General features: G+C 47.0%; 1 protein-coding gene across 1 annotated transcript in view; it reads right to left on the bottom strand.

Moving 5' to 3' along the window:
* Positions 1-10,272, bottom strand: part of Vps26c (VPS26 endosomal protein sorting factor C) — a 33,858-nt gene extending 23,586 nt beyond the window's left edge. The window contains exon 1 of the mRNA XM_010636568.3: positions 10,143-10,272. Coding sequence (XP_010634870.1) covers positions 10,143-10,199 — 57 coding nt within the window. The 5' untranslated portion in view covers positions 10,200-10,272. The remainder of the gene's footprint in view (positions 1-10,142) is intronic.
* Positions 10,273-15,910: the final 5,638 nt, after the last annotated feature.

Below are 15,910 nucleotides of genomic sequence, written 5' to 3'. Positions count from 1 at the left end.
AAAAAAAAAAAAAAAAAAAAAAAAAAAAAAAAAAATCTTAAAATCTAAGTATTAAGGCTGGGTGGGGTGGCATAGTCTTACAAACCCAGATAATGGGGAGGCAGAGGCAGAAATATCTCAAGGGCAAGGCCAGCCTGGATAGCACAGCAAGACCCCATCTCAAAACATAAATAAGACATAACTACTGATACTAGAAATTAGCATATGCTTATGAGTATTTACTCATAAATTGTTGTTTATTTGTTGTTGCTGTAACTCATTTCTAAATACCTTGGATAAAAACACTACGATATTTAAGCAGAACAATAACCTACTACAAATTCAATCTTGCTGGAGACAATCTGCAGATACGGCAACGAGGCATTAAATTTGGGTTGCCCCGGGCTGGGGATTTAGCTCAGTGGTTCCACCGCCTGCCTTGCAAGCACAAGGACCCGAGTTCGATCCCTGGCCAAAAAAAAAAAAAAAAAAAAAAAATGCACAAGAACCCAAGTTTGATCCCTGGTACCAAAAGAAAAAAGCAATTAAGTTCGGGTCGCCCCATGTGCCCACAGAGCAGGAGCTCACTGCACCAAAGCCTCACCACAGTCCCCAGCAGTCCCTTCGCCAGAGGTGGGCACGGTGACCCCACTTACCCCAGGCCCCTGGATGAGTTACCAGGGTGTTTCCTGATCATGATTCATTTAACGAAAACTTTACAGGATGCAAATGAAACAGCAGTTAGTGGGAAAGGTCTACATTTTTTTTAAAAAGAGCCTACAATTTAGTAAGCCAAACAATTAATTTAGGACTTCTTTCTCTTTTTGCAAAAGAATAAACTCAAAGAAAACAGAAAAAGTAGTACGAAAGACAACAGAGCCAAGTTGCGTGGGACAACTGCTGCTGACGCCGCGCTCGCGGAGGGTGAGCGACTGAAAGGCTGCCTGCTGCCCTCAGTGGCTCACTCCGTCCTCTTCTCCTGGGGAGGCCAACAGGGCCGGGCGGCCCGCTCTGAGGCTTGGCATCAAAGCTGGGTTCAGAGAGGCCCTCCCCCACCTGTCCTCCTGCCCTGGAAACGACTCCACCCGCTGTGCTCCGTCACCTACCACACGCGCCCCTAAGCGAGCACTGTGCCATCTCGTCTGACTGCTGCCGCTGATTTCCAGAACTATACTGAACAGGAGTGGTGACAGCGATCCGCGGATGTCCTCGTCTGGCTCCTGATTTGCCGCGAGCTTTCAGTTTCTGACCGTTTAGTATGACGCTGGCCGTGACTCTCTAACATCTCTCCTGTCAGGGATCCACCCACCTGTACTGCCCCGAGCCCCCTGGAGACCAGCAGACAATGAGTGGCCGAATGAATCTGATTATCAAATAATCTAGAGAAGAGTGGGATGCCCGAAAACATCCCAGATGCCCTGTCAAGCAAAAGGGACAAGTTGTCAGTTGCACATGTGTGCCTGGACCCACACAGGAAGTCAGTGGGTGCCCCCGGGGCAGCAGGGGAGTCCTCTACAGCCTCCTCACCGGGCACGTCCTGCGCTTACAGTTTTTAGTGCTTCAACTAGAATTCAAAAATAATTTTGTCAAAGAACACTTTTTTTTCCCTAGTGAAAAAAAAACCCAATTCAATGTTAAACCCAGGTATAATGGGTTCTGTGGTTTCCACAGAAACGACCGTTTTTCAAATGCTTCCACAAGTGAAGGGCTGAAATCATAACAGAACCAGCATGTGTTCAGAGTAGAATTTTATCACTTTTCCAAATAACTGGAATATCACAATGTGATTTCTAGCACTCCTAAGAAAGGAATCAACAGCAGTTTCAAGTCACAAATTCTTCCATTTGGCATGAAAACGGCCACTCTTGGAGAGCAGTACACAGATGAGGGACGATTTGGAATCCGACACATCCGGTGGAATCCAGGTGTCGTTAGTGGGTGATCAAATTCTTCAACTCACCTAGGCCTCAGTCTCCTCGCTACAAAAGTGAGTGATGCTGGCAGTGAAAGCCTCCCGGGTGCCTCTGCTGGGACCCGAGACTGCTTTCTGCAGTCACACAGACAGACAGACGGGCTGCAGTGACGGGCACTCGGAGAGCGAACTCGGACGACAGAGAAGTGGGAATGCCAGGTTCTAGCTGAGGGAGGGGAGGAGGGGAGAGAAGGGCCGCCCTCCCTCCACCGTGCTGCCAACTACACTTGAGGAAACCACTGCCCCTGGCCCTGATACCTCATCCAGGGTGCTGCTCCCCCAGATACTGCAGGATGCCCCTTACCTGAAGCCCAGAGTACTCAGTCCGGCACCTGAGTCCCGGGCACACCTGACCAGACACAGCGTCCTGTCACTTGACTAGATCTAGTTAACAACTCCTTTTGCTGTTTTGCCTTTAAAACAGTAAATAGTAACAGTTTAATAGAAGTTAGATTTTTTCTTTTTATCCTCCTCATACAAAGATCTCCTTTTAAGATACACTTATGTAAATGTGAAAAGTGACTGACATGCGGGAAACTCTGCTCCCGATCCCAGCCCCAGGGCTTGTGTTCCACCGCACAGATGACACATCTCAACTCGGCCACTTGTGGGGACGCTCTCGGCTGTGTGAGACTCACAGGGCCTCTTCACAATCCCATTTGATGCACCTTTTCTAAGTGTATTTTTCATCACTTGTAGTACTGCAGTTATAACTTCAAAAAACATGTCAGCATCTCAGCTAAGATTAAAATCTCCACAAGGAAAAAACGGACAAAAAGCTTTTATACATGGGAGGGGACTGTGAAGCGGGGCAATGGGATAAAATAAAACTTTCTTTTAAAAGTAAGTCTGAATAAAATGTTCTAACCTTCGAGTAAGTATTATAGCTTGAATGCCCACCCACATTTATTTGGACTACAAAGTAGTAGACAAACTGGGACATTCAGACAATAGCAGATAGATAGTGAAATGGTGCAAAAGTTCTTCAAAGAAAGTTAAACATCAAATTACCCAGAAAAATCCCCTTCTAAAGAACACATCCTAGAAGGAATAAAATTTTCATGTTCATATATTCACACAAGAATTTGTACTAGCACGTTAATAATAGCCACAAAGTAACCTAAACGTCTGTCAGCAGATGAATGGATAAATAAAACATGGTCTGGGGTGAGAGCCGCAGCAGCAGGCGAGAGCACGGCAGGGTGTGCGATAGGTGCTGTCCAGGGCTGATTTGCAGATACCCTGGCTCCGGTGGTGGCGGCCACTGGTATCAGAAGAGCAAGTCCCTCAGTGCTTTGGGGCCTGCCTTCACCTCTGCAGACCACCATCCTCCGGTACTCCAGGCCTCTGACCCTTGGCACTGGAGGCCCCAGCCTGGGTCATCTGGCCACCACACTCCAGGACTCAAGGCTGCTGCCCAGGACTCCTGACCCCACCCAGGATGCCCAGCCGACCATGCCCAAGGCCTTCCTGCAGCCTGAGCAGCAGAGCGTAAGGGGGCCAGGAGCTGATGGTACAGAGCTCTACCTCCTGAGGGAAGCTTCACCGTATTCTTTGTGGAAGGCGGGCAGAACTGTGGTCTGTGGCCACCACTTTGACCTTGCCGCCATCCGCCAGATTTTCTCAAAGACCTCACCATGGATTCCGTCCGCCATGTCAGTCAACCAACTGTAGAACATGGTCTGGATAGAGCACCCTCCCCAAGAGGACCCTGGAAGCCTGGAGTCCCCCAAAAGGAAGTACACATATGATGGAGGCGATGAACTTTACCTATGATGCAGTATTTGAAGCATTCTGCTTTCTTGCCCCAGGAAATTCTTCACAAGTGGAACAGAGCCAAACAGATTACTTGAGCCTCACGGCCAGTACCTTAAAAACCTTCACTGGAAAAAAACAGGTTCTTCACAGGATCAGAAATTCCCAGCCATGAACCCAAGGCAATATTTTCTGTAGTCACTCATCAGATTCCTGATATTCAAAAGGCTAAGAGTATTCTACATGAGGAACTGAGAACTTTCTGGAACATTCTAGAAAATGTCTCCATTCTATCAACTATTTTGCAATTCCTTTGGTTTCTCTTAACCATGAAGGCGTCTGCAGGCAGTAAAACCTGAGCCAAGAGAAGACTTTGTGAAAAGAAAGATGGCAACAGATCCACTGACACCCTGATGGCCGAGTGTGAGGAAGCATCAACCAAAGTCCTAGGAAAGGAAGTGCAGGGCCTATCTTACCTCAGACCCAGCGTCTCATCCCAGGACAAGCCAAGTGTCCTAGCATGGCAGACTGGGGTAGGAGGAGCCTTGGTAAGGCATCTGGAGGGGAGGATCCCCAGAAAAAAGCTGGCATTGATGATATGACCCAGGGTCCCACTCTTGGTTCAGGGAAACAGCTGACAGAGACCCAGGGACCATCATGACCCTCAAGTCCAGTTCTTTGTGAGCCCTGTCACACTTGGCTCCTGTTGAAAATATTCTGAGTCATCTTCCATCCCTGAGCCCAGGAGAAAAAAAAAAACAACACACACACAGAATAAATAACAAGGCCTTTACGACAGACATCTTGCCATAAAGTGTGTCAGAATTACCCTCCAGTGGAGAGAAAGTCCTCTGGCTGCGAAGCAGTGGGCAGTGAGGTCAGAGTGGCACTCAGATCTCCCCTACTGGCCTCAGAAGGAGCAACCCCAAGGAAATCCACCTGGCAGCAAGGACAGCAGTGTGGCCCAGTGGTTGGCCCCTCTCCAAAGTCCCAGATGTTCTGTGGATCAATTGGAAAGTCAGACAGCAGTCAAGAGCAGGTCAGAGTGAGCCCCAGCCTCTCTGTGGAGAATCCAGAGCCACAACAGGGCCCTGTTGGTGGGACCCAGGGGTTGAGACAGTCTCATGTGGGAGGGATGCTGCTCCCGTGCAGGTCACAGCCAGACTATGTGAAGAACAGAAGCACCATGCCTGCAATGGCTCCAAGGACTGGGAGGAAATGGCCCAGCACAGAAGGAAGAAGCTCCGAGTCCAGAGCTGCCAACATCCCATGCCTGGGGAGCCCAAGCCTGAGGAGGATCTGCAGGTGGAGGCCCCAGGAGCCCGGACAGCCTTATGCAGCTTCTGCCCTGCATCCTGGCTGCCTCTCATGGACCAAGATGATGTGGCTCTGTATTTAGAAGAGACAGACATCTGACAATTATGAAAAACATTACACTGCCCTCTGTCTTGCTAATGTTGCTTTTATGCTGTCCTGGTAATTTGCTCAGTTTGTACTTTTTACACAGGCCTGCATCGCACATTGGGCAGGTGGGTACTAGAACCTGACTACAAGGGTCTCTAACAATTGGCGCCCAATGTGGGGTTTGAACCATGACCTTGAACCTGCTCAGTGAGGCTACTTAGAATAAAAAGGAAAAAGAAGCCGGGCATGGTGGCGCACACCTGTAATCCCAGCACTCAGGAGGCTGAGGCAGGAGGATCACTGTGAGTTCAAGACCAGCCTGGGCTACACAGTGAGTTCCAGGTCAGTCTCAACTACATAGTGAAACCCTGCCTCAAAAAACAAAACAAAACAAAACAAAAAGGAAAAAGAAAGAAAAGAATCAACAATGCAGTGCTCCTCACATCAAGGTCAAGGACAGCACAAAATCCTGGAAAAAAAGAGGTATGTGCTTCAGATGCGGGAAGGCAGTAGTCAGCTGGGATAAAGCATGGGATAATCTCTTTCAGCCCACATTGGCCTACAGTGCAGAAACAAATGCTGCAAAAGATGGTTAAATACATCATTTTTTTACAAACAAGAACTTTAGATGTGGAACCTAGGGAGTGTGTAAAACATAACATCCAGACAGCTCCACAAAGCAGAAAAGTTATCTCCCTTGGGACTTTAACTGACAACTTGGAGCTTCATGCCTTGTCTTGCAGACAGAACAATCCAGCCTGGGAGCTTCTCAAACTTCTGCTCCACTGGTGAGAGCCACTGGTGAGAACTGTTTAGTTTTGGTTTTAGAACAACTGCTTGCCAAATCTGCTGTCTTCCTGTCTTCCACACAGCAGACTCGCCTCTCTCAGAAAATGTGACATCATTACAGGCAAACTCCAGTGCTTCCCCTCTGGAGGAGGTTGAGCTGCCTCCCCCTCTGCTTGAGTTGCTAAGATCACAGGTGCAGAGAAGGTGGGAGAAAAGCATGAGAACTGCTTGGCTTTTAGTGCACTGGGAAGTGCTGTGGTCAGACGCAGAGAGGGTCAAGCAGGGCTTGCACTCAGCTTGGAAAGAACTAAAATGAAAAAAAAAAAAATCCTTGATGGACAAAATAGGACAGCTCTGAAAAGCATAAAGCAAAACAGAGAGGAAACGCTCGACACTTTAAGAGCCAGAAGGCCAGTGCTGTTATCAGCCTGATGCTGCCTGCAAAGGTCTGGAATCCAAAACAAAGCCAGAGAAGTTGCAACTGTTCTCTACCAGACATCAAGAAATTTTACAAGAGAAATCCAGTTACAAATTTTAACTATTTGATAAATGTATCTTTGTTTCAATATGAGCTGATGCGTAATTGGTGTGCTTAAAAAATTTCTTGTACATTGCAAATTCCTGAACTATGATTATAGGGTTAAACTCGCTCTTTTCTGTACTTTGTTGATGAAGAACTCAAGGATAGTACTTACTGTTCTATCGGTAGTCAAATTTTAAAATGTAACAATGTGAGAACAGAAGGAAAAAAGGGACACTTTAAAATTTTAACAGCCAGCCGGGCTTGGTGGCGCAAGCCTATAATCCCAGTCCTCAGGAGGCTGAGGCAGGAGGATCGCTGTGAGTTTGATAACAGCCTAGGCTACAAAGTGAGTTCCAGGTCAGTCTCAACTACGTAGTGAGACCCTGTCTCAAAAAAAAAAATTTTTTTTTAACAGCTGAAGACAAGTCTGTTATAGAAGGTTTATAGGATGTAAGATGAAGGAAAAACATTTAAAAAGCTAAGTAGAAGAGATATACTTTTGATATGAAAGGATTTTGTATGTTTGTCTTGTTAGAAAGATAAAGAGAGATATACAAGACCAGAAGGCCTAGGTCTATGAGAAGGTGCGTGGAAGTGATTTATCCAGGAAATATGCATGCTTGCTTGTTGGTTTCAAGTTTGTTATAAAAGATTTACATTTACAGGCATAAAGAGACATATCAATGAATATTACTTAAATATGTTACTGTAATATGTTTACCTTGGTTGTCATCAAAGGGTTAAATTCTAAATATGTTATTGTGATATGTTTACACTGGTCATCTTCAAAAGATGAAATTTTCTGTGAGAAAAAACAAGGTTTTATTGAAAAGATGCTTTGACACCAAATTAAACTAAAGGACATATGGTTTCATATTTAAAAAACAAACCAACAAAAAAATAAGCAGGACCAGGGATTTAGCTCAGTGGTGCCACTGCCTGCTTGACAAATGCAAAGACTTGAGTTCAAACCCCAGTACCAAAAAATAATGATAATAATAATAATAATAATAATAGTAACAAAAACATGGTCTATCCTACAGGGGACTATTACTTAGCCATAAGAAGGGATAAGGAACTGACACATGCTACATCATGTATGGACACTGAAAACTTCATGCTAGGTCCAAGAAGCCAATCACAAAAGGCTACATCCTATATGATTCCATTTAGAGCGGTACCTCAGTTCACGCACTTAGCTTGTTCTAGGATTTTGAGAAAGACGGCTACATTTGTTTGTGGTAAAGATGGCCACGGTTATTTGTCACCAGATGCAGTTTGCAAACAAAAACAAAATGTTGCCAAATGCAGCAGGTGAGAACCAAACTGTTTACAAAATAAGCATTCGCAAACAGGCACCACTGTATTTGAAATGTCTTGAATAAGCAAATCCAGAGAAATTACCAAATAGTAGTGATGGAATCACAACTCTATAGACATATTAAAAGTCACTGAAGTATACATTTCAGAAGGGTTTTACATTATTTAAATTATATCTCTATAAAGCTGTCATTTTACTTATTATTTATATTTTGGTTTCTTGAGAAAGGGGGTCTGGATATGCAGCCTAGCCTGGCCTTGAACTCACTGTGCAGCCCTGGCTGGCCTTGAACTCGCAGCGATCTTTCTGTCTCAGCCACCCATGTGCTGGGATTTATAGGCTGGGATTACAGGCCTGCCACCACTAAGCCAGGCAAAACTGTTATTTTCTTTTTTGTTTGTTTTGTTTTTTTGGTTTTTGGTTTTTTGAGACAGGGTCTCACTGTGTAGTTGAGACTGACCTGGAACTCACTATGTAGCCCAGGCTGGTCTTGAACTCACAGGGATCCACCTGCCCCAGTCTCCGGAGTGCTGGGATTACAGGCGAGCGAGCGCCACCACGCCCCAGCAAAACTGTTATTTTCAAAAAAGAATACAAAATAGACCCACTCAGCTCTCAGCTAGATTCAGCAATTGTTAAAGCTGTGCCACACTTGCCATGTCCCTTTCTCCAATCCAGACAGCAACATATGCAAATTTATGGCTAGACCATCTGAGGTTTAGTTACTGTAACACTCTGCTTCTAAACACTGCAGCATGTATTCTCCCACACAACCAAAACACAAACATCACACTCTGAAAGTTTAACCCCAATACAAAACTACTGTTTAACCATACTGAAATTCGCTACCAATGGTTATGCGTAGTTGGTTTTCACATCCCTTTAATCTTGAAAAACTCTGCTTTTTTCTTCCTATGACACTGAAGAATCCAAGACAACTGTTTCTCTTTTTTTGGTTTTTTGAGACGGGGTCTCACTATGTAGTTGAGACTGACCTGGAACTCACTCTGTAGCCCAGGCTGGTCTCGAACTCAGAGTGCTCCTCCTGCCTCAGCCTCCCTAGCGCTGGGATTACAGGTGTGCACCACCACGCCCGGCCCTAAGAGAACTGTTTCACAGGATTCCCCTCAAGTGGAATGAGTTTGAAAGTTTCCATATAAACCAACTTTAGATTAAACATTTTTGGCAGGCATACTACACAGATGAGCTGGGTGGGCCCTTCTCAGCGAATCATGCCAGGAAGAATAAACCCAGTCGGCTTCCTCAGTGATGATGCTAAAGCGTTGTTGTTGCTGTTTTTTGCGGTGGTCTGGTTGGTCTTGGTTTGGGTAGTCGCTACCAGATTCCTCTATCAAAGCATGACCTATGGCTTTTTCCCCTTCCTAAGTAATAATCTGGGGAGTGGCTATTTGAAGCGTCTTAAATATTAGGTTTCACTTGTCTTTTACCCAAAATTGTAGCATCCAGACAAGATGTCTGCCTTATATCATCACCCTTTTGACACTGCACCCGTGCGACCACCCACCGTTATCAATGGTATTCCAGTCACAGCTGTGATTTCAACTGCAGCAGCACACCAGAGCTAGTATGTCCGGGGATAGGGCCCAGGCAATCAAGTTTTAAAATTTTCCACAGTGCTTCATTCTGAGGTTGCACAAGCACTGAGGATCCGGGTTAGAGGAAAACTTCCAATACCCTCATCGTGCAAAAAAGGAAACTGAGTTCCAGAAGGCCAATGGCAGGAGCTCACACTTTCCATGGGCTTGCATTTTAATATGCCACCCCGCCCAGAAAAACTAACTTCTGTATGTTGTTGCAACTGACCAGTGCCTGAATGAAGTACGCTGCCACCAGATGTTCCTATTCCTCCTTTCAAAGTCAACTCTGCCTTTTGATCACTAGACCTTTGTGGCCACGGGAGGAGAGAGGGAGCGAGGCGTTCAGTCACCTGGCCCTCCGCCCTCAGGACTCAATGCGACAGCGCAAGCCTGAGGCCTGGCTGGACACACAGGGGCCTGACGTTCAGAACTGCAGCCCCGCGTCCGCCCTGCAGACGCCTTTTGCCGCCACTCCTTGGCAGCAGGCCCCACCTGGCAAGGAGAGACACATCTGGCGGGGTGCACCTGGAGACAGGCTACTGCCCCACCCAGGGTCGCCCAGAAGCGCACAGAGCGCTGAGACAATGGAATCTGCAAGCCCGGCCACGCCCCCACTTACCCCAGCGTGATACACTTTATTCGCTTTTAATCTTTTCCTTGGCAGCAGGCCCCACCTGGCAAGGAGAGACACATCTGGCGGGGTGCACCTGGAGACAGGCTACTGCCCCACCCAGGGTCGCCCAGAAGCGCACAGAGCGCTGAGACAATGGAATCTGCAAGCCCGGCCACGCCCCCACTTACCCCAGCGTGATACACTTTATTCGCTCTTTTAATCTTGATGTCCAGAGAGGTCCCCATCTCTGAGTTTGTGCAGCAGCCGCCACTTCCGGCCGCACGTGACCCGAAAGGAAGAAGGGCCGCCCCGCCCCTTGTCCATCGCCCCCGCCCCCCTCGCAGTGGCATCACGTGACCTCGCACCTACGTCTTGCTTTCTTCTACCCGGAAATGGCGTAAACCGCACGCCTTCCTTTTTCCGGCGCAGAGGCGAGCCTTGGTGCGGGCCCAGGGACTCGAACCCTTGCCCCACCCCCGCCAGGCGTGAGGGGCGGGGCAAAGTTAGCCCCACCCCCCACGAAGGCGGTCTTACATCGGCAATGCCCTCCTCCCGCCTCTCCCGGCGTGTCCCGCGGCAGGGGGCGGGGCCAGAGCCGGTTTGCAGGGCACGTCCCTTGGAGGAAGGTTGAGCTCCCGTAAGGCTGTGCGGCGCGCTGGGCTGCGCTATGGAGGCGGCTCTGAGACGGTTATAACTTGGGAATTCGTTTCTTCATTACGTCTGTTTCCTCTTTCCATCCCTAACCTTCCCCTACTTCCTCCCTGGGGATCTGAGGAGCCGGCGCCCCCCCGTCCCCTCCCCCACAGGAGCATCCTAGTCATCCGCAGGGGCGCGGCCGCACGCTCGTCCCTGCTAAGCGCTGATTGGCTGGCGGCTGTCTTCCCCGCCCCCTCGCGCGCCCCTTCCAAGGTCTTGGAAAGCTCTGGGTGACCTCGCTCTGCTGCGAGCCGCGGCACTGGGTCACCCACCGGCCTGGCTCCGCGGACGCGAGGGCTTGTGGGTATTCCCCAGGCGCGTGTCCTGGAAGCGGGTGCTGAAAACTCAGTCGTGCGCTCGGCGTCGTTTGCGCCAGGGCGGGGGAAGGCACGGAGTTGCAGGTTGGGGCTCGGAAATTGGTTGGAAATGCGAAATTTCAGCTGAAATGGACCTGCCTGTTCTTTTAAGATTTTCATTGCAGGCGAGTACTGCCTCCAGCCAGGCCAAACAGCGTAGTGTTAAGCGTCATACTGCGTTTCTGGAAATACAGTATCTTATAAATTATTTAAAAGCAAGGACTTTAAACATAAGGCCAAATTTCATCATTTTAACAGAGTTTTAAAATGTGAGGAAATGCTTTTTTTATTGCTTCAGACTCCCTGACCCTGTTTTTCTTAGAGTGCATTACTTTTAGGATAACATCAAAATTTTTGTAAGCAGTTTCATGAATTAGTATCACGAATGCCTCCTTGAGAATTTAAGGTTTCTCAATGGGTCCACAGAAATGGTAGGTGGATCAAAACTAGGACACGTTGTCGCTAGGCGAGAGCTCTACCACTGAGCCATGTCCGTCCCAGTCCCTTGCAATTGCTTTTGAAGATTAAAAAACGTGTTTCCCAATGTTCAGGACTCAGTTTTCAACTCCTCTCCGCCCTTGAGGCTTCCCTCTCTTCCTGACAGCTCAAGCTCAGCAATTCTAAAACAGTTCTTTAGGGACTGAATCATCACAGTATAGGCTAGTTGTACCTCTTCACTAGTCTCATCTATCATTTTTAACTGGTAAAAAATTAGTCACAGTAGGTAGGCAATGCAGGGGAACAGAGAAAGAATCGTGTGGATATATATACTAAGTGCGTTTGTTCCAGTAAACCTTATTTATACTTCTCATATAATAGGACAGGTGTAACCTATCTTGTTTGTAGGTTGTACACAATCTTTTTTTTTTTGAGACCGTCTCAGTATGTAGTTGAGACACGTGGAACTCACTATGTAGCCCAGGCTGGTCTCGAACTCACAGTGATCCTCCTGCCTCAGCCTCCCGAGTGCTGGGATTACAGGCGTGCGTCACCATGTCCAGCAGTTGTACACAATCTTTACGGAAGTCTGGTGCGATGTAGAGAGCTCTCTTTCCAGCACTTAGCAGTGTGACCTGTTGAGCCCTCATTTGATGGCTTTCAAATGTAAAATAGTCCATTTTTCTCCAATCACTACTTTTTTAAATCTTTCCGTTTCTTAATTTCATCTTGGTGGTACCTGAACTTTTGGTCAATTTCAGTGTTATGGTTTGGTTTGATTTTTGGTTTTTTGAGGCAGGGTCCGGCTGTGCAGTTCAGGCTGGCCTTGAACTCCCTGTGTAGCCCAGGCTGCCCTTGGACTCTGAGTGACCGCCTGCCTCAGCCTCCTGAGTGCTGGGATTAGAGGTGTGTTCCACCACGCCCAGCAAATCTGAGTTATTAAAAGTCAAACCATGTCAAAGTGTCCGTTTCATGGCTGGAGTGGGAACCTAGGTCCTCAGTGGTGGGAAGGTGAGGGTTGTCCTGGTTCTCAGGCACCCTTCTTGGAGGCCTCGCTTCTGTTGGGACGAGAAGGGAAATGAGGTAAATGTCTCTTAATTGTCCATTGCTGAAATCGTCTTAGTCGCTGCTTGGTTACCTGAATAAATGGCCCTTATTTGAAACTCATCTCACACAGCACTGAGAAGGCCTGGTGGGGCCCTTTCCCCGCCAGACGGGTCCTTGGGAAATGTGTCTCCAGCCTGAGCTTCTCCATCACCTCGCTGCCAGCACCCAGCAGCACCTCGTCTGTCAGCTGAGTTTCCAGCCAGGCAGCAGAGACCTCTTGAACCATACGGACGCGTTGTTGCCACATGAACTTCTGGACCAGAAGTTGTGCGGGGCGTTCTTCTCTACCCTGCCACCTTTATCTTCTTTTCCCTCCCAAAATGTGGCCCGGGATGAATCATCGAAAATGTTCCTGAAACAGTGGCTAACCAGCTTCCCCTTCCGGTAGGCCCTAGTGATACCTGGGAGAGGTCACCTTAAAGTCTCTCCATTGCATCACTGCCCAGCAGAAACACCACCGAGTCGAATCCACAAGCTTCATTGCCACCTTTCGATCCCTCCCTTGCCTGACTGAGAAGGAGAAGACTGGGAAAGGAGTTGGTGGCTGTAGAGCTTGACTTGCAGCTTTTTATGAAGCATCAGGAAAGCAGCCTGAATTGGAGGTATCTTTCATGGGCAGAGGGGAAACTATACCTGTGGCATTAGTAATCAACTCTGGGACAACACCAGTCCCGCTAAGCATTTTAAAGTAGGTGCTGTGGTCCTCTGCCCAGATCCTCTTTTTCAGGACTGAAGGACATGTTTCCTGGGCTGCCAGGAATGATAGTCTCAGTGTCTTCGGCTGAGTCACTGCAGAACTCTCCTTAGCCGAACTAGCCTTGCTCAAGATCACGCTCCCTCCTTGAAGGCAACTCAAGTCTACTGACTAATTGACTTAGGGTGTAAAGGCCACTCCCCGCTCACCCCGGCTCAGGACCACTCTGAAGGACCGTTCGGTCTCCACAGCTTTCTGTATTATCAATTGCTATGTAATGTTCTGAACGTTTGTCAGGAACACAATTCCAACCTAGAATATATAACAGAACACATACAACAAAACATACACATAAAGATAAATGGACTAAGATGGTAAGAGATGTAACAGTTTATTGAAAATGGAGAAAAGAGCATTTTAATGAGTATAATTAATAAGACAGTAGTGGAGAATTCGCTTTTAAGAGTACAGTGCTTATATAAACACAACTGCTCGGCCCTAATGGTTGGATGAGTGGCTTAGATTGAAGGGAGCCAGGTGTGGTGGTGCATGCTGATAGTCAGTACTCGGGAGGCTGAGGCAGGTGGATCGCCGTGAGTTCAAAGCCAGCCTGGGTTACATAGTGTGTTCGAGGCCACTCTGAACTGCAGAGCAAGACCTGCCTCAAAAAAACACAAAGCGTGAATGTTGAAAACCAAAACATATGGTCCAACCAAAGAAAAGTATTTTTGGAAAAATTATTAGAAAAGTTCAGAAATTTGGCCAGAATAAAATGGTGACTGGGATTTACTTCCAAGTAACTCCAAGGGAAGAAGAGAAGAGGCGAGCGATGCAAGGAGTTTTGGTTGGAGCCAGCTGATCTCAAAGCAGACACTGGTAAAGCCAGGTGAGGTGGTGCATGCACCAGGAGGCTGAGGCAAGAGGATCGTTGAGAGTTCAAGGCCAGCCTGGGCTGCACAGTGATACCATGTCTCAAAAGATGAGAGGGGAAAAATGATGCTGACTATTGTTGAAGCAGGGAGCATTGTCTTTAAATTCACTTCTCCTTTGGATAAACTTGGATTTCATAATGGAAACAAGACACATAGTAAGCTGTTTTTGCAATATTAAGCTAAGGTATTTAAAATTTTTCTTATAATTCCCAGTAGGTTCTTCCCAACTCTCCCTGCATCAAATTTATACTCCAAACAAATCACAAAATGTGTCAAAAAAACAAAAAAAAAAAGATTAAAAAATATAGCCGGGTGTGGTGGCACACGCCTGTAATCCCACGGCTGAGGCAGGAGGATCGCTGTGAGTTCAAGACCAGCCTGGGCTACATAGTGAGTTCCAGTTCAGTCTCAACTACATAGTTGTTTTTTGTTTTTGTTTTTGTTTTTTTGGTACTGGGGTTGGAACTCAGGTCCTTGTGCTTGTAAGGCAGGCGGCAGAACCTCTGAGCTCAATCCTCAACTACATAGTGAGACCCCGTCTCAAAAAAAAAATCATAAAATGTGTGATAAAGAATATTATTCCAAAGATATGAAACAGGTCCAGTCGGGGGGAGGGGTTGCAGAAAGAGAAGAGGTTAGGAGTGGGCCCTGAGTGGGGTCTGGCTGCCCCTTGCTGTGGGTGGTCCAGTTAAAACTGGCGCCTACGTGGGGATGGAAAGGAAGTCAGGTTAGAATCTGCGACTGAGTTTTTGGCTGACTCAGCCAGCAGAGTGTGTGCAGGGGGTTCAGGCTGGATCAAGCAAGCCCTGAAGTTTGGCCTGGCCTGTGGAGACGCCAGTGCAGACCGCTCCAGTGGGGGCATGGCGGGCACCCACTTTGAGCATGGCCCTCTCTCTGTCTCAGAACGCTGCTGGGCAAGGTGAGGAAATGAAGGGTGTGAACAGTGAATTCTGCGGTGCTGCTAACCGAGTTCTAGCTCCATAGTGGAGAGGTTGATGCCCCCCTCCTACCTCCCCACAGCAGAAGTGCTTGCTGGAAAGTAAAACTGGGCCAGTTTATGGAGAAATGGAGACTGTTGCTTTTTTGACTATTTGTTTTATGTGTTTAAGGTTTGTTTATTTATTTATTTATTTAGGTGCCAGGGATGGAACTCTGGTCCTTGAGCTTGAGAGGCAGGTGGTGGAACCACTAAGCTAAATCCCCAGCTCATGCCTATAAATTTTAAAACAGCTATAGATCCAGAAGTCAATAGGGCTTTCTATTTATGGCAATAACCACTTAGAAAATAAAGATAGCAAGTGGAGTCTCAGTGGCAAAATATAAAATATTTGGAGTAACTTGAATGTGATGTTTGATTATATGAATAAAGCTATAATAATGAATTAAGACATGAAAAATTTTACAGTATTCCTGAATAGGAAATCTAAAAAAAAATCTTTAAATACTATGGAATTCACAGAAGATTATTAACAGTGGAAATGTGGAAACCATTCGATTGACAAAATACGCATGAATTGTTAAGTTACACTTTCAAACAATGAGCTCTTCTGCAGGTGCTAAAAACAAGATTATCAGCTGAGCACAATGGCACATGCTTGTAATTCCAGCATTCTGGGAGGCTGAGACAGGAAGATCACCAATTTGAGCCCATCTTAGGCAGCAGTGACATCCTGTCTCCATATAAAATGTACAGAAAAACACTTGAGGATGTAGTTCAGTGCGAAGACCCTGGA

The sequence above is a fragment of the Fukomys damarensis genome, unplaced genomic scaffold (genome assembly GCF_012274545.1).
Source record: "Fukomys damarensis isolate Sample0158 unplaced genomic scaffold, DMR_v1.0_HiC HiC_scaffold_24, whole genome shotgun sequence".
Taxonomy (NCBI): Eukaryota; Metazoa; Chordata; class Mammalia; order Rodentia; family Bathyergidae; genus Fukomys; species Fukomys damarensis.
This window is presented reverse-complemented; position numbering and strand designations above follow the sequence as displayed.